At 42.5% G+C, this 24936-nt stretch overlaps 1 protein-coding gene across 1 annotated transcript in view; it reads right to left on the bottom strand.

Annotated features, from left to right (window-relative positions):
* SH3BP5 (SH3 domain binding protein 5) overlaps positions 1–24936 on the bottom strand; it is a 52039-nt gene that overhangs the window by 7053 nt on the left and 20050 nt on the right. The window contains exons 4-6 of the mRNA XM_085051243.1: positions 12891–13055; positions 4694–4824; positions 786–828 (exon numbers count right to left, since the gene is read on the bottom strand). Coding sequence (XP_084907369.1) covers positions 786–828; positions 4694–4824; positions 12891–13055 — 339 coding nt within the window. The remainder of the gene's footprint in view (positions 1–785; positions 829–4693; positions 4825–12890; positions 13056–24936) is intronic.

Genomic DNA, 24936 nt, shown 5'->3' with positions numbered 1-24936 from the left:
CAGCAACAGCACTGTTGGCCACTACCCTGCAACTCTGCAGAACCAGGATCCCAGTTTTGGGGGCCACATGCAGCAAAAACCACTCAAGTAGAAAGAGAGTGATTCTTGCATTTGAATGTGTAGGGCTACTCTGCAGTCCCATGCCTGGCAGCCCCAAGACTGGCTGTAATAGCAGGGATTACCATCCCATGCACAACTGCCATGCCCACCCCAGGGCCACTGTGCCCTGCAAGGCATGTGCTATGCCCAAGCCCTGGCCAGGCATTGCTGCACCACACAATGCAGTGCAGAGATGCCAAGAAGCCCTGGAAGCCTATCCAGCCAAATCCCAAATCCCTCTTATGTCAAACCCCAAATCAGAAATTCACATCTGTGTGATGTTTGAGCTCTGCAAGCAAGTTGCTTATTCTGTTAATTGATCCAACCAGTGAAGATAAAAGAGCACCCCAAGCACAGCTCAACAGTCTGAAGCATAAAGCATAGGGGAAGAAAAAAATGAAACCCACAACAAACAAATAAACCCCAGACACATTAAACTACAAGAAGCAAAGATAGTCAAACTGTATTCTTTTGGTTCTGACAGAGTTCAAACGCTCTTATTTCACATGAGGAAACAAAGACTCTCTTAGTCTTTTATCTTTAAAATGTGCTTAGCAAATTGCTCAAGAGGTTTTGAATTGGTTTTGTATAGAAACACAACATAGCTGTTGAAGCACTTTAGATATAATTTCAGTATTTACTGTAAGCAGTAAAGAGTTTCAGATGGATCTGAATTACATACGTACCTCTAGTTGGACATAGTACTTTGCCTTGAGTTCAAAATAAGGTCTGTGGAAAAACAAAGAACAGTTGTTTACAATCACTGGGACTGAATGCACTGCACTGGCGTGGGAGTTGCTCTCTTTGTAGCATTAATACAGCTATTTTGTGTATCACTGCAATCCCAAGAGACCACTCTCCAGATGATGGAACACCTACACGTGCTCTCAGTGTCTCTCTCTTACTCTAATGTATCTATTTCTCATGGGTCTTTCAACCTAAATACAAATCGCAGAGCTCCGGTTTTTGGAGTTGACAGCATAATTCCTCCAGGCCTAGATTCTGCAAGATATTTAAATGTAACATCCAGCTTCAGGCATAGGCATCCTCTCTGTACCCATCTGATTTCTGAGCCCACAGCACATGTAAATTCCCCACAGCAGGTGAACCTTCTCCGTGTTCAAGTGTGGAGGGGCAATTATTGGGTTTTTCAGTGAAGGAGAGAGGGTGAAGAGAGGTCAGAGCACCACATACGAGGGGACACAGCAGTTCCCAACAGTGGCCCACCAGGCACTTCCCTAAACTTGCTTATAAGGTTACAAGAGGTAATACAAGGGGTATAAGAGATGCAGTACAAAGCCTAGAAACCACATTCCAGCCTCAAAGTTTTGAAGCCCACAAGCCAACATCATCTGATACAACACTGAGCAGCATTAAAAAAAAAAAAAAAAGGGGGTGGGGGGAAAAGCCCTGATATTTCAGCAGGGCTCACTGCCCTCCCACCCACTCAGAAGCTCTCCTGGAAAGTAAAGGAGTGATAAACAATCAGATATGGTTTTATATGAAATAGAATTTGAACTACCCTTGTGTTTCTGCCCTGACAGCAAGGCTCTTCTGAGCCATACGTCCTACTGCAGCTGTATTTTGGACTGTTCACTAGAACTCAGGAGTGTGAAGCTGTGGCTTTCTGATCCTATATTCTTTGAAGGGTTGAATTCCCTACACAGTCACACTGAAATAAGTTTTGTTTCCATTAGAGTATGTTATTTCCAGCTCCGATATTTTAAGCACTCTCCCACCATCACTAGGAGTGCACAGCCAAGTCTTGATGTTCCCAGTGACACCAATCCATCCAAAATGCACCTCTGCCTTCCCTCACTGCGACATAACCCTGCCAAAGGGTACACAGATGCACCTGCCAAGCAAGATAAAATACTGCAGCTGAGAATTTGGATCCAACAGATAAAGGTCTCCTACAGCCATACCCCAAAGCAATGGCAGCACACAGACACTGAGAGAACGGTGTTGCAGGGAAACATGCAGCACAGGGAAAGCAGTGGAACCCACTCACCTCAAATAACCTGATTCTCAACCTTCCTTACCCTGGTGCCAGTTGAGAGAGAACAACCAGGCTTCAGTCCTAATCTCCCACCAGCTTCCTGGGGAAAAGTTCCCTCTCTAGCAGGTAGCAAAAAGCACATGTGTTTGCATGGTGTGAAAAAACCAACACCTATATGCATGCGTGTGTGTACAGACAATCACATGCACATATGAGCAGGAATGTTTACTTGCAACAGATAAGAAAAACACCACCTCAGCCACAGATAGGAGACCAAGAGCCTGCTCACTCCTGGCTCACACACAGCTGGACACCTGATGCCAGCTGGAACCAGGGCACTGGCAGGGGAGTGACTCCCATATCCCCGGGTCACTTCATTCCCTCATCTCCATGGCCCTGTAACCATCGAGGGCTGCTCTGTAACTCTGCAGGGTGGGAGAATCACTCACTGATGCCATCAGGGTCCTACATCAGCAGCTGTCTGAGTCCAGGGCACTGCACAAAGTGCTGTTCAAGATGACAGCAAGAGTGAAAGGCACTTTGCCTGAGTCAACAGAGCAGAAAGTGACTTCTAAAACCAGCTAACACAGGTGAGTTCATTATCTAACAGCTCAGAGGCACTGAGCCAGAAGATCTGGTGACTGTTAAGAACATGCAGCCATATGCACATCCATAGCTTACAAGCAAGTAAGCACCCAGAAACAAAATTAAAAGCAAAACCAAAACAAAACTATCCAATAATCCTTTGGGCATCAACTTGACATGGCAAATCCTCCAAAGGACTATCCTCCAGCATGCCTCAGTCTTGCTTTCAAAATAGTAATGCTTTAAGCATCTTAATCCTAACCGAAACAAGGAGCAAATGTAAATCATTTTCTGCCTGAAAGAGAGCAACTCATTTAGCATGTCTATCCACGAGTTTAAAGAGAAGATGAACAAAAGGCCAGAAAAGCCTAAGTGTTACAGCCAGTGCTCCCACACCTCCCAAGGAGCAGGATGGTGGTGTTAAATCCTTCCTGAAAAGCAGCTGGAGGCCAGCTACACCCTACAATACAAACAGCCACAAATTCAGTGGCCTCATTTCCCAGTTTCTGTAGCCACTTGACAGCACTGATGTTTTCAGCTCAATTGAAATTTTCTTTTATATGAAAATTGCAATGCTGGGAGACAACTGACCTTTCCAACATCCCTATGTAGCATGACTTCAAAGACATCCACGACTGTTTGTGCCACCAGGCATCTTGCACTTCAGTACTAGGTTAGAAGTGGCATTTCTGTTCATCCTTTATTAAAGGATCGCCAGCACACCCTACCTAGATGGTTTATGCTGTAGTCAGCCCTGCTGTGAAACAAAGGAATATGCTGGGATCCTTCCACAGAAATGAAAACCAGCTTGGCCTGAGGAAATGACACAAGACACCCCTCTGAGGGTAGTTCCAGCAAGGAAATGAAAACTCAGAGCTTCATCACACAAGAGGTAGCAGGGACACCCGGCTCCACACCATCATTATAAAAAGCTATGTAGGACCCAACTGACAACTTAATCATGGTCTTTATTTTAAATCTTATTGCAAGGAAGGAACTGCTAGCAGCCAAAACTGTTCTCAGATATTGCCCTCATCCAAAGGAATCTGTCATTTAGTGATCTGATGATGGTTTTCACAGTCCCTGTGCAGTGCTAGACAAACAGCATGGAGCTCGTTCTAGGAAGTCACACCACTACACTGTTTCAGCAAACATGCTTGAATCTTGCTTGAGAAGTGCTAATCGTTTCTTGAATTGAGCAAACACCAATCAAAATAGATTTTTAGTTGACCGATTTCACCAAAAAGTCATTTTTAGATGGAGGGGATTAAAAGCTAAATACAGCAAGCAGATTGTTCAGACAAGCCACAGTCTGGAAATATTTTTAAAAAATTACTGTGAAACATAAAGAGGATTAAGAATTGGTTGTAAATAGGGCCAAAATTTTAAACAGGTCCTGAGCAAAAAGCTGTTTCACTTTCATGCAACAGAGCCAAACTGCACAGCAAATGCAGACACAATTATTAGTGACATCAGCTGCTTAGCTGTGCCCTCTGAAGGGTGCTTCCTTCCCCAGGACCAACTCTCACACAACTTTGCCATGGCAGAGTAAACAAGTCTCATGTACAGCACGTTACACTGGTGAAGACCTTTCAGCTGTCACTTGCTTTGTTGCTCTCCTAACTAAAAATAAGAATTAAACTGTGAACGAGGCTAAGCTGTGAAACATCTACACACAGAGCTGTGCAGCTCTGCAGACAGCACCTGTGTGGATCCCACTAGCCTGTTCCTCAAAGCACACACCACCAAGGAGTTTGGTGCACTAGAATAAGACCAAGATGCTGCTCATAGAAGGTTTCTTATCCCACCAGTCTATCAAGTCAGGTGTTTCAAATGACACACAGAAGGACATCAAGGACAAATACCAGTACTAATTGTGCTATGAGGCAGCTACACACAGAGAGCAACCCAAAGAGCAATACACTTTCACAAGTTCGAAAAACCCCATAGAATAGGTATTTCCCCCACACAACTTTCACCACTAAACTCATCTCCAAATGTAAAACATACTTTGATTTATTGATGGCTCTTTTCAGCTTCTTCTCCAGTTGTTTCATCCTTCCCATGGCAGCATTGTATTTGGCTGCAGTCTCCTTGTGAACCAACTCACTTCTTGTTTTGGTCTGTTCTGCCTCCATGACCTTGAAGAGAGATAAAAAACAGGTTGAGCAGCAAGACACAATGATCCATTTCTTATCACTTCAATTAACAGCAACTTCATAATCTCTCCAATCAGCTCACGTCAGGAAAGTGAGGGTGGAGAATAAAATTACTTTCAATGAACCTACATTAAAGTCTTTCCCAAAAAGAGCAGCAATATGTCAGGTCTTCAAACACTGTAAAATATGACAGAGGTGTTACAGCTTTTCACATAATCTCTCTTATAGGAAGTTCAGAAGAGCCTCAGATTTTGGGATCATCCATTTTTTAACCCAGTTAGATATTCACAAGTGGAGCAACAATAGCAGAAGTCACCCAGTTACATTTAACAGTGATGTTTCTGTTTCTTCCTGCTTCTCTCCCAGGAACCTGCCTTTCCCAGCAGAGAGCTGGCAGGTTGCTCAGCTCCCGGCTGCAGCCCCATCACTCTGGAAAGGGCTGAACACCAACCACAGCAGAGGGAGGACTCAAATACAGTTCAGCCTGAATCACCAATCACTAGAAAACTCTGTGTCCGAGATGGCTCTTCTCTTAAAACAGCTGACATGCCTGAACTCACAGTTTCAACACTGAAAATGCAAAGCCCTGAGCTGACACCCCTACGATGCAGATAAGGGAAGCCATGCTGATGACCAGCCCACTATCCTCACATATATCTAGAACACAAGTCTGATAAGGAGTGGCTGAGGAAGCTGGGGTTGTTTAGCCCGGAGAAAGGAGGCTCAGGGAGACCTTATTGCTCCCTAAAGCTACCTGGAAGGAGGCTGTGGCCAAGTGGGGTTGGCCTCTTCTCCCAGGTAACAAGCTAGAGGAAAGAGGAAACGGCTTCAAGTTGCTCCAGGGGAGGTTTAGATTGGATATTAGGAAAAATTTCTTCACTGAAAGGGTTGTCAAGCATTGGAACAAGAATAGTAAATGTCTTTCCATTAGCTGCACAGTTGGTATGCCATAGCCATGCTTTGCCAGTAATTCTATCCAGGGTATTTTTATTGCCCAAATTTGGGATGTCAGAGGTGTCAGTCAGAAAATGTGTTTTATTTAGTGCACTAGCAGTCAAGATCCAGACAGGAAGGTGACTGATTTGTTAAAAAAAGAAATTTGTTAAAAAAAAAAATGGTGACACCTCTTTGTTGCTCTGGCAATGAGGGGAAAGCAGGCAATTTTTTAAGCTTCCTTTCCTGCAGCTATAAAGGTATTAATACAAAAAATGGCAAGACTTGGTTTTCTGCAGTACTGGATTTTGAAATGCCTCAGCTGTGATACCAACTACTCTGCAAGTTCAAGCAGATTTGCTCCAACTGGCTCCTACCACCAGACTATGCATCTGAGAGCTCAGATGCAGAGAAAGAGAGAATATTCAAGATATCTTGATTTTAAATAACCTTACCCACAAAACTCTAATTTTTTCAAAAACTGTTCTAGCCCTCCTAGCCCTCAGGCTGAATTGAACAGGGAAAAGAAATGGTCAACTCTGACTTGCTTGGAGTACTGATCCTCTCCGGAAAACCTGTCATGTTGTCCTTTCTGATGCCTAAATTAAAGTGTGAAACTGCCAAAATTGAACTGCATCAGCATCAACTCGTAGCTCTTGCTGCCACAACTGGAGGCCACTTTTTGCTCATCTGCACACACCACTCATTACTAAAGAAAGGAATTGCTCCAGAACTTTAAACTATGAGAAATAAAGATTTTCAAAGGATCTTTTGATCAGATATAAAATAATATACTCAACTTCAATAACCTGCAACTTTTTTATATATATGAGGCATCCATTTTCAAGGAAAGGGAAAAAGGAAAAAAAAAAAATCTATCAGGCTCATAACATACTCTCTCCTGCATCCTGAAAAACAAACTGCAGCCTCTTATCTCAAACAACTGTTTTAAACCCAGTTGGTGCCACGACTTTCCCTAGTGAAACATGTCAGACAGGGCTGGTTTTAACATGGAAGTATCCTAAATTAAAATGCAGTCTCCAAAGACTGCACAGAAGGTGGTTCATCTTCTTTCTAGCATGGCAAGGAAATTGCAATTTAAAAATGCCGTAAGCTACAAAATAATGGAGTGACTGGAATTTGCCAATGCTCAGTAACATGTCAGTCCCTCACATCCATTCTTGGGGCAAAATTAGCATAAACTTTGATATCTGGAATAAATCACATGATAAGTACCATTAATACCAGGGTCGTAAAGCAGGCTAGATGTCCAGTATCATGTTGATTTTTCAGATCTTTCATATCAAACATCATGGAAATGCTGAACCCTGCAGAACTGGGATTTGAGGATGGCAGATTGCAAACACCTCAAAATATCTGACAAAATACAGAATTTGCTGCCAGCCATATGTATAACCATGTTCATTATCTTTTCCATAAAGAAAGGGGGGAAAAGGCTACATAATTCATCCTTTTGAGAAATCAGAGATGTATTTCTCCCGCTCCCCTCACGCCCTTGTTTTCCTTCGGGTATTCTGTCACCATGCTTCCATTACCCACACAAGTCTGCAGAGACAGCCTGTCCCCTTCCCCTGGGACAGCAGCTCAAGGTGCACACCCCCAGGCTGAGGATAATACCTAGCAGATTGTACAGCACCTCTGCAGAGCCTCATCACCTGCCAAGATGCATTTAAGCACTTAATTCAAACAGGAAGAAAACACAGAGATCATCCACCCCTCCACAAAAGCCAAACACCCTTTAAATGGAGAAGCTGTCTGTCAGGGTTGGGGGACAGAAACAAACTGCAAACAATGCTGCCACCTCTACAGCTGGGAAGTTCAATGTAACACCAGCTAGGGAAACTCCTCACCTCCTTAAGAAGGCTTAGAAAAAGACAGATAGGCTTGTGTAGGAAAGAAGTACTTTTCATTAGAGGTAATAATACACTTGGTGAAAAACTGCAGTGTCATATGGACTTGTAAACAAGCTCTTGGTCACAGTTACCAAATAAGCTGTTTTGTCTAACACAAGTGTTTCTGCCACCCACCTTGCCTTGTAGATGCTCTTAAGTCATCACAGATGCAACAGCATCACTTAGAAAAAGGCAGAAAAAGAAGTGAGGATAACGTATCTTCAAATGAAAGCTGCTCAAGACACATCTCACCTCCTCACATTGTACCTGCCATTCAGCTCACCCTTGGGGTGAAGAGATTACATACTCTTGGACAAAAACACCCAGAACAAATGAACTTCTGGGATACCCACAGCATTGCTGGACATTCCTCTAGTCCTTGCCCATCCCTAACTACTGGATCACCTCCGCTAGGCAGAACTCACTCTCCCAGGTAGCACTGGCTATAAGATACAATTAATGGAAAACAAACCAAGCAAAAGCCCCCAGCACAGGCACTGATCAATTTCTCTTCTTCCCGACCCTCTATTTCCTACCCAGTTGTCTGGAAAAGGAAGGTCAGTGTAAAGCATATGTTTCCTGTCAATAAGACCATACCAGTAGCTTTGTTCCACCCAAAGTATTTCCAGAATCTGAAGTGAAAAATGGACTCCAGGCAAAATTTCAGTAATAATAACAGATGCAAAAGAAAAATGGTATCAGTGGAGTTGAGCAAAGCTGACCATTTAAGTCAGAGACTTACTCTGGAGGACTGTTTCTTTCATAAAAGATTAAGTTGACTGTTCTTCTAGGGGAAGAATTAAGAATAAAAGAGGAAAGAGACAATGCAATATCAGTAAACCAGGAGGAGAGAATCAACAATACGAGGGGTAACAAAAACTCACAGCATTTCCAGGATAAAGACAGAGAGATTAGGACAAAGAAGGATGTGGTATTTTTGTTGTTTCTTTCTTCTCCCCCTTTTTTCTCTAAGTTTTTCTAGCTGCAGGAAGTACCTCTCCTCTCTGTATCACAAAAGCACCCACACATTTTACACTGACAGATGGTACTTTACGGTGTAATATCAAAGGGAGCTTTACAAGCCAAATTAATCCAAGAGGGAGCATGCCTCCTCCCTCTTTACTCTCCCCTCATCCATTCCTTTTTAACATGTCTCATGATCAAGAGCCAAAACACTTCTTCTCCCTGCCAGAATTTATGAACTGAACATATCTGAGGAAAGACTGTAAAAGCAGAACCTTTTTAAGACTGCAGATTGCATCAGCAATTAGAAATTAGCAATTTCTCTTGAAATTCATGAAGGATCTTCCTTTCTGCTACAGTTTGTCTCAAACTAGAAGGAACATGTGTCACTACTTTCCTTTTGTACATCTTCACGAATTATTTTCAATAGGAGCATAAATGTGAAGATCTTTTTCCTCCATCCCTCCAAAATTCAATATTCTTTGGTCCTTTCCCAGGACCTCCTTTCATAGCCCTGCTCTCTGCACCCCAAACTGCAGCATTACAATTCAAGGTACTAACAGACTGGCACCCACTAGTAAAAACATCATATCAGAATTTTAAAGACACACTGCAGTTACCAAAATCCTGGTAAGCCAATGGCTAAGAGTGAACAGTACTTTTCTTCCCCAGGCAGATTAAGAGCTCATCAAGCCTGTCTGCATTTCCATTATAACCAACAGAGAATTTATCTTACAATGAACTTGCCCCTCTGGCCACATGGATTGCTCTCCAGATACTACTTATTGATCAGATTTCCTTTCATTATAATGGAACTTCGGGCAAGTAATTGTGATACAAAGTCAGGTTCTAGACACATGACACTGATAAGCTAAATTTCAATCTAAGTGTCATTACACTTCTCAGATCTGTGGAAAAATGGACATTTAGGAAATAAAGACAGGACTTTACCCCAAACTACACATCATGCTGAGAGTAGAAATGGGCAAAGAGGCTGCCTGACTTGCAGGATTGCACCACAGTCCAGTGCTTTGCTGTTGTGAACACACAGCTCAAGCACAGATATTTGAAGGGATTAGTTGCATCTTCACAGGCAGGTAGGCAGGAAGCCAGCTGCTATTTATGCTCCCAGCTTCCTTTGGAAACATAGCTCAAGCTGCAAGGTACAAAAAAACTTCTAAGTGACAGCCTATTCCCCCTGTACCTGTTCATGCTGGTTCTGCCTGCTCCAGGAATAGAAAGACTTTCCACACATTATGCTTCCAGCTCAACCAGGAGAAAAAAAAACTTCAGTAACTCTCCCATTTCACACAGTTGAATTATATGATTTTCTACATCAGTGGCTCTGAAAGTCTTGCTTACAGAAGCCCAATAGATCGTCACATCAAAAACAGTGTTAATAGCTTTTCAGACTATCAAGACATCAAAAAGCAATTACAAAATGCAACCCTTATCTCTATTTCCTCCAGTGAGGGTCTGGAAACAGTGTTTCCTGCTTGGTACTCTGAAACCCAAGTCTTTGTCTATATCCATTAGGTCAAGTGCAAAAGTAACCTGGCAGCATTTCCACACACAGATGTATAAGAAATCAGTTTCTCATTTGTTCTCTTGCCTACCCTTTTTCTTCATACTTTCTGTTTATTGTGTTTGTCAGCTACCAAGCTGCTACAGGGCTCAGGTTTGGTTCCAAGTTTCAGATTAATTCAGTTAAGCCTGCTGCCTGTGCCTTAGAACAGAAAAAAAAAAAAAAAACACTTTACTCTTACCTGACATTTCTATCAGTAGAGAAACAAAAGAATTAGTAGTCACTTCTAACATTTGGCTCAGAGATGCTTCTCTGCACTTGAGTCCTTGCTGTACAAGGCCCAGTGCAAGATTATTCTCTGCCCAGTACAACTGTCATCCACAAATACATGCAAAAAACTCTATAAAATCCAAATAACTAGAGTGCAAAATCTTTCTCTAAAAGCAATTGTATATGTGCAAGTAGAAGACGTCCATTCTTAATCCTCAGCCCTTACCCTAAGAAACATTTTTTCCATTAGTGATTTCTAATGTAATTAATAGCTAATGATCTGAGTTTTCGACAACACTCTGGAAGTCAAGGAGAACTTTTGTACTAGAAGATCTCATCCTCTAACTTGTTTTCATCCACAGCTTGGTAGGGAATGTCAACATTTTCTGCTCCCTGAGATTCCAATTATTCCTTTTGCCTCACTCAACACTAAGCACTTCATTAATTGCGTGCATTGAAGCCAAGCAAAGTTTTCACTTCAGTTTTAGAGAAGACATAAAACCCAGTCAAGCACTCCAAACCAATGCTGGGTCTGTTCAGTCAGGACTTCCAACATCATTTTCACCCTTCTTGGCGCTGGCCTTAGCCTTAAGATCTCCACCACAGCCAATGAAAATCCCAAGATAAACTCCCATGTAACTCTTTCAAAACCTTTTGCACCCTGGAAAGGTGCAGATGGGTGCTTTCTGGGAACTGAGCTTACCCGGCCTATTTAAAGCACCAGGAATTGCTGGGTAACAAATTTTCCCTTCGCCGTGTCCTCAGCTGCTCTGTACAGCCCAGTCAGAGACAAGGAGATTTTACAGCTGCACTAAGTACACCAAAGTTCCCTATTTACTGTTCAGCTGTAACAAATCAGAGGATTGAATCAGTCCCCCAACAAGCAGGTATCCTGCATCAGTGAGGCTACCTATCAACACCACCAGCATGACTCCAGCAAGCACTGCCAGCAGCCATCTGCTGCTCTGAATCACTGGGTTTGCTCATCTCAGGTGCACACCTCTCACAGACTGTCAGGGAATGATCAAGGGTTGAAGAAGGACATAAGGATGCCTTTGAAATAGCAAAGGAAAAGAAGAATTCATTTGTACTCTTAAATTGCCATTGTTTCTTTCCTCAACCACCCCAACAAAAGTTTTTGTCAAGCCAGCTAGAGAGAGGTAGGTGGCAGATGAGAGTGCTGTCACTGTCCACCAAAATTCAGCAGTTTAGCAGTCAGGAGCTCTAAACAACTCCTTCGATGCTTCCAGTTTTCTCATCTCTCAATTCTGAGAATCAAAAATTATGTATTTCTGGACTTTGTTCATATTGAGTAGGGATTACAGCTAGGGAAAATGACAGCTGGCACACACACACTGCAAAGGTGGAGCTCCCTCATAAACAGAGGTCATCAGATCTAGAAATACCAAATGACAACAGGGACAATAACACAAACAGTATCCTGGAGTTCATTTTCTCTTTAATATATACCAGGTTTTCTATCTCTCCTTTACACACAGCCAGCATCCTTTCTGTTCCCTGTTTCTTATTCAGGCAGCTGGATTTTAAAATTCACTCTGAAATAGAGGCTTTCTTATAACTGAGAAGCTTCTGCAACAGAAGAGAGCTGTTGCATTGAGGATTGCAAGACAATACAAGCATTGTATGGCATGTTAGCATGTTTGGAATAGCAAGTTCAGCTTCACTAGCATATTAAGGAAATGACAGAACAAAGGTTTTTAACTTCGATTTTTGGTTCTTTTATGTTAAAAAACCATTCTGCTTTTTTTTTTTAACAGGAAAAAGAGACATGATAAATGACAGGAAAATTCTTCTTGACATCTGCTAGAAAGAATCTTTGTTAGGTGATACCTCTCTTCTGTAGGTTTAAAAATACTTTACAAAGGAGGTAGGACCTTGTCTAAATCCGAACTAAATCAGGATAAAGCAGCAGGCAAGCTTAAAATGTAACACACAGTTTTGAGTAATTCCACATTCAAACGTGCATTTCTGAAGCAAAGTGCCATGTTCAACTTATTCCCCACACTAAGAACAGGTTATACTAAAATTGGAACATGTCCCTGTTTTTCTAGGGTAAGCACTCCCATAACACATGTATTCAGGAATAGGCATCCCCATACAACTGTTCTGGCACAACTCCAAATGCAGATATGCCTTAAGACATTGCTTATCCCTGTAATATAGATGGTAATCACTTCTTTTATTTTCTGTAGAGAGCCACTCCACTACTATAGCACCACCAGACAGAGAACTAAAGCTGTCCCAGAAGCAGCCCAAGGCCCAGATCATTTAACCTTAGGCTTCATAATTTTTCACAGTTTCATTTCCCACATGTCGTCTATCTGGACCAAAAGAAAAATCTGGCCTTTCAGAAACTGAGCCTCATCCACCACAGGAGAACACAAAGTATGGAAAAGGCAGATGCTGAAGCAAGTTTGTATTACCCTCTGAGTGGCGTGGTTGAGCATCTCTTGCCAGGCAGAGTCAAACTGACGCTTGTCATCTTCCAGTAGCCTCTGCTCAGCAAGCGAAATGGTCTCTTTTGCAGCACGCAGCACTTCAGTGGCCCTCTGGAAGTCCTGAGTCGCCCTCTGAGCCTCCAGCTGTGCCTAAAGAAAAAAAAAAAAAAAAAAAAAAGTTGGGTTCAGAAACAAAGGAACCCTCACAGTCCCATTTAGAAGATCCCTGACACTAATCCCAAGAGTTTAAAAGCACCACGCCAGCGTCACTGTTTCCCAAGTTTTCACTTGAAGTGACACATATTTCTCAGTGGAGTAAATCCTGCTAAGACAGCAGTTTCCACCCAAAGAGATCATTTGTCAAGAAGCGTCTCATGGTGTTTGTGGTCAAAAAACTCTCAGCTGATGGCCTACAAATAAGCACCTGGCTGAGAGATCATACCTAATGATGTAGGTAATCATGAGAAACAAACCAAAAGAAAATGCAATAGCAAACATGTGGCATGTCAAGAATACATTGAGAATGGCACTCCCTGAGCTTAGTCAGGGTGTATTTTTATCTGATACACCATTAATCACACTGAGGAAATGTTTTGGAATTATTACCTTGCTATAAAGCATAAGCAAGTTCTCTGAGACAGTGGCCGCTAATTCTTTGGACCTTTTTTTACCTTGCTGTTGGTGGTACAAAACTGGTGCAGTAAATCCCCTTACATAGACACAAGAATAACCAAGATAATTTTTTTAAAAATCAATACCTGAATTTTTCTACATTATATATTTCATAGATTTCCATTAAAAGAGTATTTTTGAGCCGCTTTGCTTGGAAATGCAATCCTTCCAGTGTAAGCTTCACATTCAACTAATTGAACATCCAGCACTGTGAAGACAGTTTTCATTTACACTTCAATGATATTTCAAAAATAAACTGGAATTACCCAATCTGTACCTATGAGAAATGTCTTTGACCAGACGTGACTGACAGAACAAAATAATGAAAAAAACTTTACATATGATGATACACTTAGAAGGAGTCTGAAAATGAGACAGGGGAAAGAAGTCTGACATACAGAATACTAAACTGAGGAAGATAAAGTCTTAAAAATAAAGGAAGAAGTTTTAGTGTGAAGAAATTGTGGTCATTTAGGAAGTGGCTAAAAATCCCTGATACAAAGTAAGTGGAACAATGGTGCATTCCTCCAGCAAACAGCTGGCTACACCTCCTCAACACCAGCTGCTTCAAATACCTTCACACTTGACACACCACAGTTATTTGTAAAAGTAATGGAAAAAACCCTTCCCACCCTGCCCTGTGGCAGGGGAGATGGACTCCTAACTTCAAGACAAGTCTCAAAAGGAAATAAAGAACACTATGTTTCCTTCACCATGTTCTGAAATAGCAACAAGCTCTTCTTACTTCCTTCCCTCTCTCACACAGAGGTACTTCACCCCAAGGTGACCATGCAAAAATAGGAGTTATGTGTCAGAGATCCTTGAGTTACTAGCTAGAGAGGGAAATCAAAGTCATCACAATCAGAGCAGTAATTTCCTTTCAACCAAGGTCCCTGATGCATTTCCTTCTGAAGTGGCTGGTAATGTTTTCCACAGAGAAGCTCATCTAACTATGCCCTTTGCTGCTTTCAGGCAGCTTACACCACATCACCCTGCCTACAGCCTTTGTGAAGAGCCAGAGCACCAAAGTGTTAATTTCCATGCAGAACTGCACATTCCAAGGCAGCACAGATCTTTGGGCCAAGGTTAGTGGATGTACAGCATCCTGGTGTAAGTTCAATGCCAATATGATCCCTTTTCCTCTCTAAGAAAAACCCTCACACATTACATCTCCTCATCATCCCAGTCACCAGCTGCCTATTTCAAATGTGTTAATACATTTAAAAAATTCAGAATAAGCCTGACTATAGAATATTTTTATTTAGCCACTAACTAACCTAAACCATGACACCCAGCAAGCACAAGAAAGCCATCTGAGGATCTTTAAACAAGGCTCAACCTGGGCTTCCAACAAAGGATGCAGCAAAAAGCCTGAATCTTAGCCCCCAAAATATCTACTCAATTTTCAAAAAAATTCACAACTTTTTTTTCCCCCTCAGTAACTTCGACCTATGCTAGTAAAGAAATCAAAAACAAATAAAGGCCAAAAGTTTCCCATAAAAATAGCCTGAGATAGGATTTTAGGAAGTGAAATAAAATGCAAGACTCCAACAAGAGCCTGCACCAGATACTGCAGGACAGTGCTGAGGATGTTTGGAGAAAGAGCAAGACCGATTTTCATGGAAGACTCTACGAGAGGGAGCCAGGTCCCAGTAACTTCCAGCAATTAGGCTGTGAAGGCAGCTTCAGCTCCTTGGCTGCTTTGCTGCATGAGCAGGCCTGCCCATGCAAGACACAACTTACAAACACACAAAAACAGACTGGAAACCCATTCCTAGCACAGCCAGAACCTCACCAGCAAGTAACTGCTTTCGAAACTCCAGTAAAACCAGATCCTGGGGGCAATGCGAGTGCAGAAGTACAGTTTTCTCACCGTAACTGCATCAGCACTTGAAAGTTTCTGTTGGCACAGATACCTAGGTCTGGGATCAAGACATCTAAGCCAGCTAAAAGCCTGCAGAGCTTTAGGAGCTGAGATACTTATCCCCACGAAAAACAACATTTAATGGTAGCTTGCAGTACTAGTAACTCTTCTGATGAAGGCCTTAATGGACAATTGACTCCAAAACAGGAAAATTGTCTTTATGATAAAAAAAAACAGAAGCCAAATTTACAATTCAGTTAGATTTCTGCTTGCACCTAGGCCTGCAGGACGTGGAGAGCTGGAGCTGTTAACAGGCAGTGCCACAACTCTGGGCCCATAATCCATTCAGCTCCATGTCCTGTAACTGTGTGGGCAAATGGAAAACTGAAAGAAAACCATACTTAAATACTCCCTCCCAGCTGCATTTGTTGACTACTGCTCCGCAAAGGCAATTTGGAAACACTGTTTTGTTTTTAAGCAACATAGTTAGTCCAAGTAGCAATTTAGCTTCAACAGTTAGTTGAAGTCAGTCTACAGCCTTTTATTTTAAGCAATTTACTGAAAGCCTGAGAAAGAAAAAAGCCAAATGCTACGGTAAAGAATGATACATTCATCATTAGAAAAACACCAACAGGTTTGTGGCTTTGCCAATGTGAAAAACAATACTCAAACACTTTTTCGTGTGCTAGTACAGTTACTCAGTAATTAGCCTTCCTTTAAAACTCCCTCCAGCATGTAGAAGTTGTTCTGCACCATCACCAACAGGTTGCTCTCGGTCCCAAGCCCACAGGTTACTCCATTTGATGGAAAAGAGAGTAGCCATGTGTCACTGTTGAGCCGCTAGCAGAGAAAAGGACCCGGATTCTCAGCGTGGCAAGAAAAGAGAGCTCTATTATGTTGATTCCAACTTATATAGACTTTTCAGAGGTCACCCAGATTGGTCAGTCAGAAACCTCCCCCTAGGCCTGATTGGCCAGGCCTGAACTGCCCAAATCTCGAGACACTGTTCTAACAACATGCCAACTTTATCTTTGTTTATAAAACACAGGAGAAAGTTCTCATGGGAAGGACCTGTGCTAGCCACAGCCATGTTCTTCATGTGCTTTTTAAAGCACAGAGAACATCAGGAGCTCACCCCTCCATCCAGCTCCCTTACATTGCACATAAACTTTATCACTTTAGACAGTAGCTGTTTCTCTCAAAACCAAAATTCGAATGAATGGCTGAAAACTAAGTTATTTTTCTTTCATCAAAAACCTGTGTTCGAGTTGAGAGAGGTTTAGCCCTGGGGTAGAAGGAGAGAAAATGTACTAGGGCTGAGGACAAAAATCTCTGAGGGAGGTTGGAGACAAGTGGGATGTCAACTTTCTGCCTGTCACCCTTATTGCTGCTGCTTGATGGAGTCTACCCAATATAGAAGTCAGGATCTCTTTCAATACGGTCAAAAGAGCCAGTACAGTGAAAGCCCTTTTCAAAAATAAGAAAGTTCTGACACCTTGGGAGCTGGGGAACCTGTGCCCCAGCTCCCACTGCCACAGTGACACTGCTCATTGTGGCTCATGATCAGTGCTTTCTGCCAGGAAACTCAGCTGAATGCCTTCACCACTGCAGACCCTTCCCCTATTTGCGAAAGATAAAACAGGTCTCCTTAAGAAACACAATTAAGCAGCCACAGAGATTGAAGCTAAGGAGAATCCCACTGTCACAGCACATCTGTCACACACCATCTGCATGGAGCATCACTTCTTTCTGCCACTCTGTTCCTCCTCTGCAGTTCAGTCCTCAACAAGTAACCAGCAACAAGCATGTCTCTCACAACAATAAATCCCTCCCTACAACCAGCAGCATGTCCAGAAACCCTGCTCTGCCCACTCAGCCCCCTCCTCATGGCCAGGAGCTTCCTTTACACAGCTATCCACCTTGTGCTGTTCTGCACATGTGAGCTCCTCTGACCAGACCATCTGCCTCCCTGATCTCCCTGGCTCTAACAGGCACAGCCCTGAACTTCCCAGGCAGCTCCCAAAGTCTCAGAAGTGACATGCAGTAGCAGCATTCACAGAAGCAAATGGTGCACTGTGGTATAAAACACGTCAGCTTGGAAAATAAATTATGTAAAATTAAAGGGGTACTGACAGGGTTCATAACTGCAAGCTATTAATATAGTGCTGAAAGGTGCTCAGTCCTGACAAATCCCTTTTGGGGAATAAAAGCTGCACCCTCATGGGCAGTCCTCTGCCTAGCCTACACAGAGCCTTGCACAGAAGGGTACCATGCACAACAGCCACATTATGTTGTCAGCTAGGAATTAAAAAAGTGCTAGGCCATGGCAAGCTAACAGAAGAAAATAAAACCAGACACTTTGTAAAATGTAGTCCTCCTGGAACCAGAAGCAGCATACAGACATCTGCTTGTCCACTTTCAGAGCAGAAAATTGTGTACTCTTTAATTATGAAACAAAATTTTCTGATTAGTCCACATAGCTTCTATTTACCCAAGCCCTCTTTGTATCCAGAGCCCTCACCCAGTTGCTATCAGAGGGTTTTTCCCCACATACCCATATATAGCTTGAACTTATGACATATATCCATTTCATCTCATCTCTGATTTTTGTTTTTGTTTCTGCACAGTATCACTGACACTGAAACATGGTACAACACAGCTATAACATTCCTGGGAGGTTAGCCAACATCTAATGCACCCTGGTAGACACTGCTCAGCCTCTGACACGTGACCACACCTGCCCACAGCTAACAGCCGAGCCAGACTGCCCCAAATAGATACAGAGGGTTTATTTTCTGGAGACAAGCCTATGCAGAATGTATCCCCTTGGCCAGCTTCCTTCACCAGAAGACCAGACCACAAGTGGTGATAATTAATGCAAAGGGCATCACTAGCACAACCAGAAAATTTCCCATTAGAAATTTCAGTCAGGAAAATTATTTATTTTCAAAATTGGGTTCTCATTGATCCAGGCGAATCTATCTCATCCTGCGCTGCCAAGGCTTTGCAATCCACTTTATTTCAGCATCCCTGCATTATTGCCACTGAAAGGCATGAACAACCTCTGTTTATGAAATCACTATAAGCCAGAGTGTGAAGGTAACACACAGCTGCTGCTCAGTACAAGGCACCACACACCATGTGCTGGCCCAAGGCCTTTGCTCTAGAAAGCACTTGTTTGTTACTGTAAAACCACAGTCTCTACCACTGATTAATATTTAAGACAATAGTTTAATTGCTACCAGCAAACATGTACTTGCTTACTAGCAAATACGTAATGTTTAACTGTATTCCAGTCACACTCTTGAGAAGAAAGCAAGTTTCAGATGTTTTCTTTCTGGCCCCCTCTCCTTTTATCAACATCCCACGTTAATTTGCTGTGCAAAGTACAACAGGGAACATGTTTTGAAATGGGAACTTTACTCCATCAATCACCCACCAGAGCTGTTGTAGCACTGCCTGTCTTCAGGGATCCCTCTGATTACAGGGACTGCATCAGGGCATTCTGCAAAAGCTTCTGGCAGGGATGGGAACAGCAGAATCACCACTCATTGAGCACAGCATCCCTGACTTACCCGCCACTGCAGCAGATTCAGTGATTCAGGAGCCTACAAGGTGAATGCAGTTGAGAGCTCACTGCACCATTCACAGTACACAGCCTTAGAGTGCTGCTATTTTGGTTTCAGTTTTCCCCAACCTGTTTTAATGCAGCTGGCAGGCAATAACAAGAGCAGCAGCCCAGACGCCAACACAAAGGCCCATTAATGCTCAGCATTCTAAAAAACAATCTTGATACTGGCCCAACTCCATCCATGGCAAATCTATGACACTAAGTCAGAGGAGGTGACTGACAATGCAGAACCCCAACCCAGATGAACCTTGTGAAACTTGACTGGGCCAAGAGAAACTTAACAACAAGGAGACCTGTGGAGTCCTGCACTTGGGGTGGAATAATCCCACGGTCAGCCCTGTCAAAAAGGACCTGCACATTACAACTCGTGTCAGGCTGAAAAAGCTGGAAAGGTGCAGTCTCACTGGCAGTAACGCAAACCATGTCCTGGGCTAAACTAAGACAGGCCATGGCTGCCCAATCCCACGGAGAGGTTACATACAGAGGTTTCAAATCCCCATCTCCAGAGGTCTTCAAGCCTTGGCAAAGCCATGGCTGATGCAATCCAGCAATGTGACAGTTCTGCTTTGAGCAGAAATTTGGGATCTGATGACCTCCAAAGGTCCCGTACAACTAATATTTTTCTTAGTCTCTCACAACCTGAAGAACATTGTTGCAAAAACTTTGCAGTGATGCCGAATGTTCTCCTAGATACTCAGACACATTTGTTTTACTGAATAAACAGGCTAGTGGTGCAACTGGAGGGTAAGGGTTCTGTTTGCTTTTTTAAGGACCATGACCTTCCTTTCCTCTCTACCTATAGCCTCAAAACTCTGAGCCAAACCAGAACAGCGAAGCAGCAAAAAACCAAAAAAACAAAAAAACAAAAAAAAACAAAAAAAACCCCAAAAAACCCCACCAAAAACCCAGAAACTCCATCTTGATATACTTTTATAAACAACTTCTAAAATCCAGTGCTGTGGGCGTGACCTTATTTTGACAGATCTACAAGGTCTGAGCTATATAATCTCCGATGACTGTTTGTATTACTGACAAAAAATACATTCTCTCAAGAGTCTGAAATACCCCTGTATTCTTTATGCAGTTTATTACAAAGCTATACAATGGAGCATGGGTTAGAATTTGTTTTTTCAACAGCAGATTTGAAGATTTTTAACTGGATGGAGAAGGCAAAGGGGAGGAAAAGGTGAAAACAAGCCTTGCTAGAGTTTTGTGAAGCACAAACCATTTCCGCCCTGCTGCATAACTAATGAAATGCCTATGAAACACTATAACCACATGTGCCTTAGCCTCTGCTTTTGATTGGGTGTCTTATTCTTGTGCTGGGCTTTTTGGTTCCCTACATGCATCCACCCCTTCTCTTCTAACAGCCAAACTGCTGTAGAACTGACCTGACTCCTGATTCTGTGTTACATTCCTGTAGTTATAAAAAGGCGCAGGAAATAAGAGCAGACCTACAAGGCATGTTTCAAGAGACACCTAGCTCTGTGCTAAAGTTAGATGGTATGTGTAACTCCTTCAAGACAGGATCACGAGTGTGTTTGAAGACCCAGAAGGTTCAGGGCACAACCAACAGCTCATTCATCAGCTGATTCTGTTACCAGCATACAGACAGCTGGACTCCTCAAAGATAGAATCCCACCTCCCTTCTTTGGGAGCTGTGGAAGGAAATGAGAAAGAAAATATCTGAACACACAGTTTCCTTAAACACTAACAGCAAGTTAAGACCAGTCCTGGACTGGACTGAACGATCAGCTACCAGCACTTCTCTGTTCTCTGGTGGCTCCCATCTGGGTTGCAACTGGGATCTTGTGAAACAAGAGCAAGGATATACCCTCTGAGCAGATCATTGCCACTGTGCAGTCATTTGAAACCTACTGATCTCCTCACTGGTTTTAATTGATGCAGCTCCTTGCCTTACAGGAATAGGGAGGTGATGCTCACTTGAACAGAGATTGTATGGGAGACACTACCCCAAGCCTCATGCCCCTCCTTTGTTTTTCATGCAGTTGTTGAGAGATGCTGGTGTGCTTGGAGTTACTCACACTAATTAACAAGTCTGTAGCACCAGAACATGACAAATCATTCAGTCTAATACCATCCAAGCACAGCCTTCTTGGGCATTTACTGCCAGCTGCTTGTTAGTTGTGCAATTGTTTGTGGCCAAAATTATTAAGCCGCTGCCTTCTGGAAGAGGGGATGATAGAATATGTCCAGGTTTTGATCTCCAAGGTAGAATATCTGATTAAGAGAGAAAAACACCATGATAATCCTCCCCGCTCTGTGCACCTGCATTCTGAGAGCTCAGGCAGTGAGTCAGCAAGCCTAGGGCTTACAGCTGGTTTCTAGGTTTACAGAGGCTCTACATGCTCATCTGCACCTGGCAGCAGTCTGCTTTGCTGGAATTCAATATAGAAGCAAGGTACAACTCCCACAAATACACCCTGCAAGAGGTACACCACCTGCTTTAGTGGCTTTTGCTAATTATCCAAGATAATCAACATTCAGCACTTACAGATGCAACAGGTATGTTCAGGAGAAACACTGGATCATTGTCTCATGTAATTGCCACCAAAGCAGCAAATGTTTTTAAGTGGAAGTTTCCAGAGTGTCGGCAAAGGATTGGCAGTCTGGTTCTGAAAGCACATCTTTTGCATGCATACTGGCATAAGCAAAGACAAGGGAACTGGGCAGGAGTTTCACCTGGCTGATGGGCTGTTCTGGACAGGTTCTCCCAGTTCCCAGAAAGCCTCACACCCATGAGCAACTGCCTGCCCTCAATACCAGGAACACGCTTTGGAAGAAAGTTCCAGGCTGACCTTGTACACCTTTGCATGCTCACAGCTACTTTTGAGACATTTTCCTAAGGGACATGTCAAAGATAACTATTGACCCTTCAAAATTTTTCCTAGTCAAATTGCACAGCTCCCTAGCACACGTGAATAACAGGTTTGCTTCACTGAAAGGAAATAGTTGCAGGCGGTGCCCTGGACAAATGAAGGGCTAAATCCATTCCTCGAAGGAAAAGCCTAGATAGCAGCAGGAATAGGATATATGTCAATTCCCTTCACAGAAATAAAATCCTCCTTTGAAAGTAACCCATTAGAACCCTTTACCAAATTAAAATAACCTGCCCAGACAAACAAAACAACAACAACAAAACAATAAACAAACAACCAACAGAAGCAGACACAACTAAAAGAGGTGGACATTTCTTCCTCACCCTGGCAGCAAAATTTCTTGTTTAATAGTACAACTTCCTGTTTGCTGCAACTATTTCTTACAGAAACTAAGTCACAGCAGAGCCATTCCCACACACTAATTTCCTAATTCAGAAATTAGACTCTTCAGATAATCTCTTTCAGTAAGAACAGACAAAAGCTCCAAGATGCATACTGTTTTGCTAGAAGTCATAATGAAATACACTCAGAAGGCAGTAACCAACATCCACATCATATCTGTTTTGGCAGCAGATCCTAGCAGGAGCATTTATCACTCCAAAATAAACTCCCACCTATTTAGACCACTGTACACAATAAAGACTTGTTTGGCTTAATAAATTCCCCAAAGTTGCAAGACTTGTACTGCCTTCAGCAGTCATCCCCGAGAAATTATCACACAAAATAGGTACATAGGATATCACCCTGACCTCGAGTCACCCAGGCTCAAATGCCAGCTACTATTTTTAACAGATTATCCCATCTGTGGTTTACAATCTCTTGAAATAGCCTTTACTACAGGCCAGAAAAAAAAAAAAAAAACAGGAGGGGAAACGGTGAGAGAGAACAAAGCAAAGCAACCTTTCCTTTAAATTGTTTTTTCCTGTGGATTTGTGTTTTGGCAATAGGTATGCAAGTACTACAGCCATGCAAAGGAATGCACAACCTAATCTCTCAGGTTTTTCCAAATTAAAGAGGAAGCAAAATGATGTTACTCAAATCTTCAGACAACAGCAGAAGAAAAAGGGAATTCTGTCCTATTTTCACTTCCCAGCACCCTTTGAGAGCTGCTTCAATCTTCTTGCCAGTTTCAGCATCTCTTATTGCATCTGTGGCTAAGCATAATACCAGATCATCTATATTACTTCCTTCTGCCTAAATCAGCTGACATCTATCAAAAAACCCCAGATTTTTCTGCACCAGCCTTCTCTTTGTTACTCCAAAGAACTGAGGGTATTTCCACACCAACTTAACCCAGTACTCCATTACTTCAGACCTACTTGCACAATAATTTTAGTACTTCACAACAAAAAAAAAAAAAAAAAAACAAAACCTTGAAGGTAGGAAAAATAATTAGGTGATTGGATTGCCAACAATTAATGGAGAGGAGGTTGAACAGCTATCTTGCTTTGAACTACTGCCATCCACAATGGCTGAGAACTGATGGAGGTTTTGTAGGTTTGGAGAAAGTGGGAAACAGAGACACTAAAAGAGAGAGCAATATTTTTCATCTCTTCTAGAAAACTCTTCAAAACACTTAGATTAAACAGTATTTTGTTCTACTTCTGTAAAGAAAAGCAGAAGAGGGAAGAACCCCTAATTTACAGTGCACAGATAACAAATTTACATGATGGGGCCCTGCAAGGCACATCAACGAACAATAAAACGACCAATTACAGTTTTTGTATCAATAGCTTATACCAACTAATCATCCATCAACAGAATAATGCTCACATAAAACAGAAATGTAGAGTAATGTATAAATACCAATGCAGAATAACTAGACCCATTCACTAAGGCACAGAGGCTCAGAGAGATACAGGGAATTAGCTTTTAGAGGGCACAAGGCATGGGTATTTCAACAAGAAAGTTAAAAGTTCTTGCTATCCAAAGGCACCAAAACATTGTACTTGTTACAGATGCCATTTCATCTACAGGAAATATAAGCAACAGAACACTGAATTTGAATCAGGTAAGGATTTTTTTCAATTCATCTGTGAAGTAGCAGTTGTCAGTGTTCCCAAACATGGGACAGATTTGCGTCCATCCTGGATTAAGAGGGTAAAAGCCTGACAGTCACACTGACCTACTGTCCTGCATTAGCAAGGTTGATGGGAAGACAAACACATTAAGGAGCTTTGCTTCACAGATCAGATCTTTGGCATAACTTTCCCAGTCCAACCAGGCAACATCTGTTATCTTCTCGGCAGTTTAAGGACAGCCAGTTTGACATGCTCCAGTACCACACTGCTCAACCAGGTGACATAGGCAGAACCCAAAAGTCACATTGAGTCAGTCTTTAAGTAAATAAATAATCTTAATAAATCAGCCAGGCAAAACCTTGCTTGCTGACCCAGGTAAGTGACCCTGAGTTTCCTGCTTCCTAGGCTCTGTTGCTACTTTGGCCTGAAGGAAAATGCAACAGAACCATGGTTCAAGACTTAAAATACAGTTTTCAAGTTTTAAGCGTTCAGGTGGAACAAACAGAACACACCAAGCACAAGCTCTGTGCAGCAGCAGTGAGACACTGAGCCCTGATTGTAGGGTAGTGACTCCTACACGCTGCTCATGGGGTTTCAGATGCAACTGTGCAAATATGACAAGAGAGCACAAGAGGCAGTCCATCAGACTTTGAGCATGGCAAAACATTTGCTTGACTGATGCCAAAGTACATCCCGCTTTAGAAAAAGTTTACAAAATTCAGTGCGTTCCCTGGTGAAAGTCCAGGAAGTGACTCCACACCCTCAAAAATAAAATTACAGATTCCCTTGCTTGCCTTATGTCCTCTTCAGCCCCACACCCAGCCATGCATCATGTGGGAAGGGAGATTAATATACTGAGAATGCCCTTTGGGATCACAGCAGTGGGAACTCCACATTTCACCAGAGGACTGACGTCACATCTACATGGTTTCCCTAAGATTTA

The sequence above is a fragment of the Lichenostomus cassidix genome, chromosome 2 (genome assembly GCF_008360975.1).
Source record: "Lichenostomus cassidix isolate B80296 chromosome 2, HeHo_3.0, whole genome shotgun sequence".
NCBI classification, from domain to species: Eukaryota; Metazoa; Chordata; class Aves; order Passeriformes; family Meliphagidae; genus Lichenostomus; species Lichenostomus cassidix.
The sequence above is the reverse complement of the archived record's forward strand: the minus strand, read 5'-3'. Positions and strand labels throughout refer to the sequence as shown.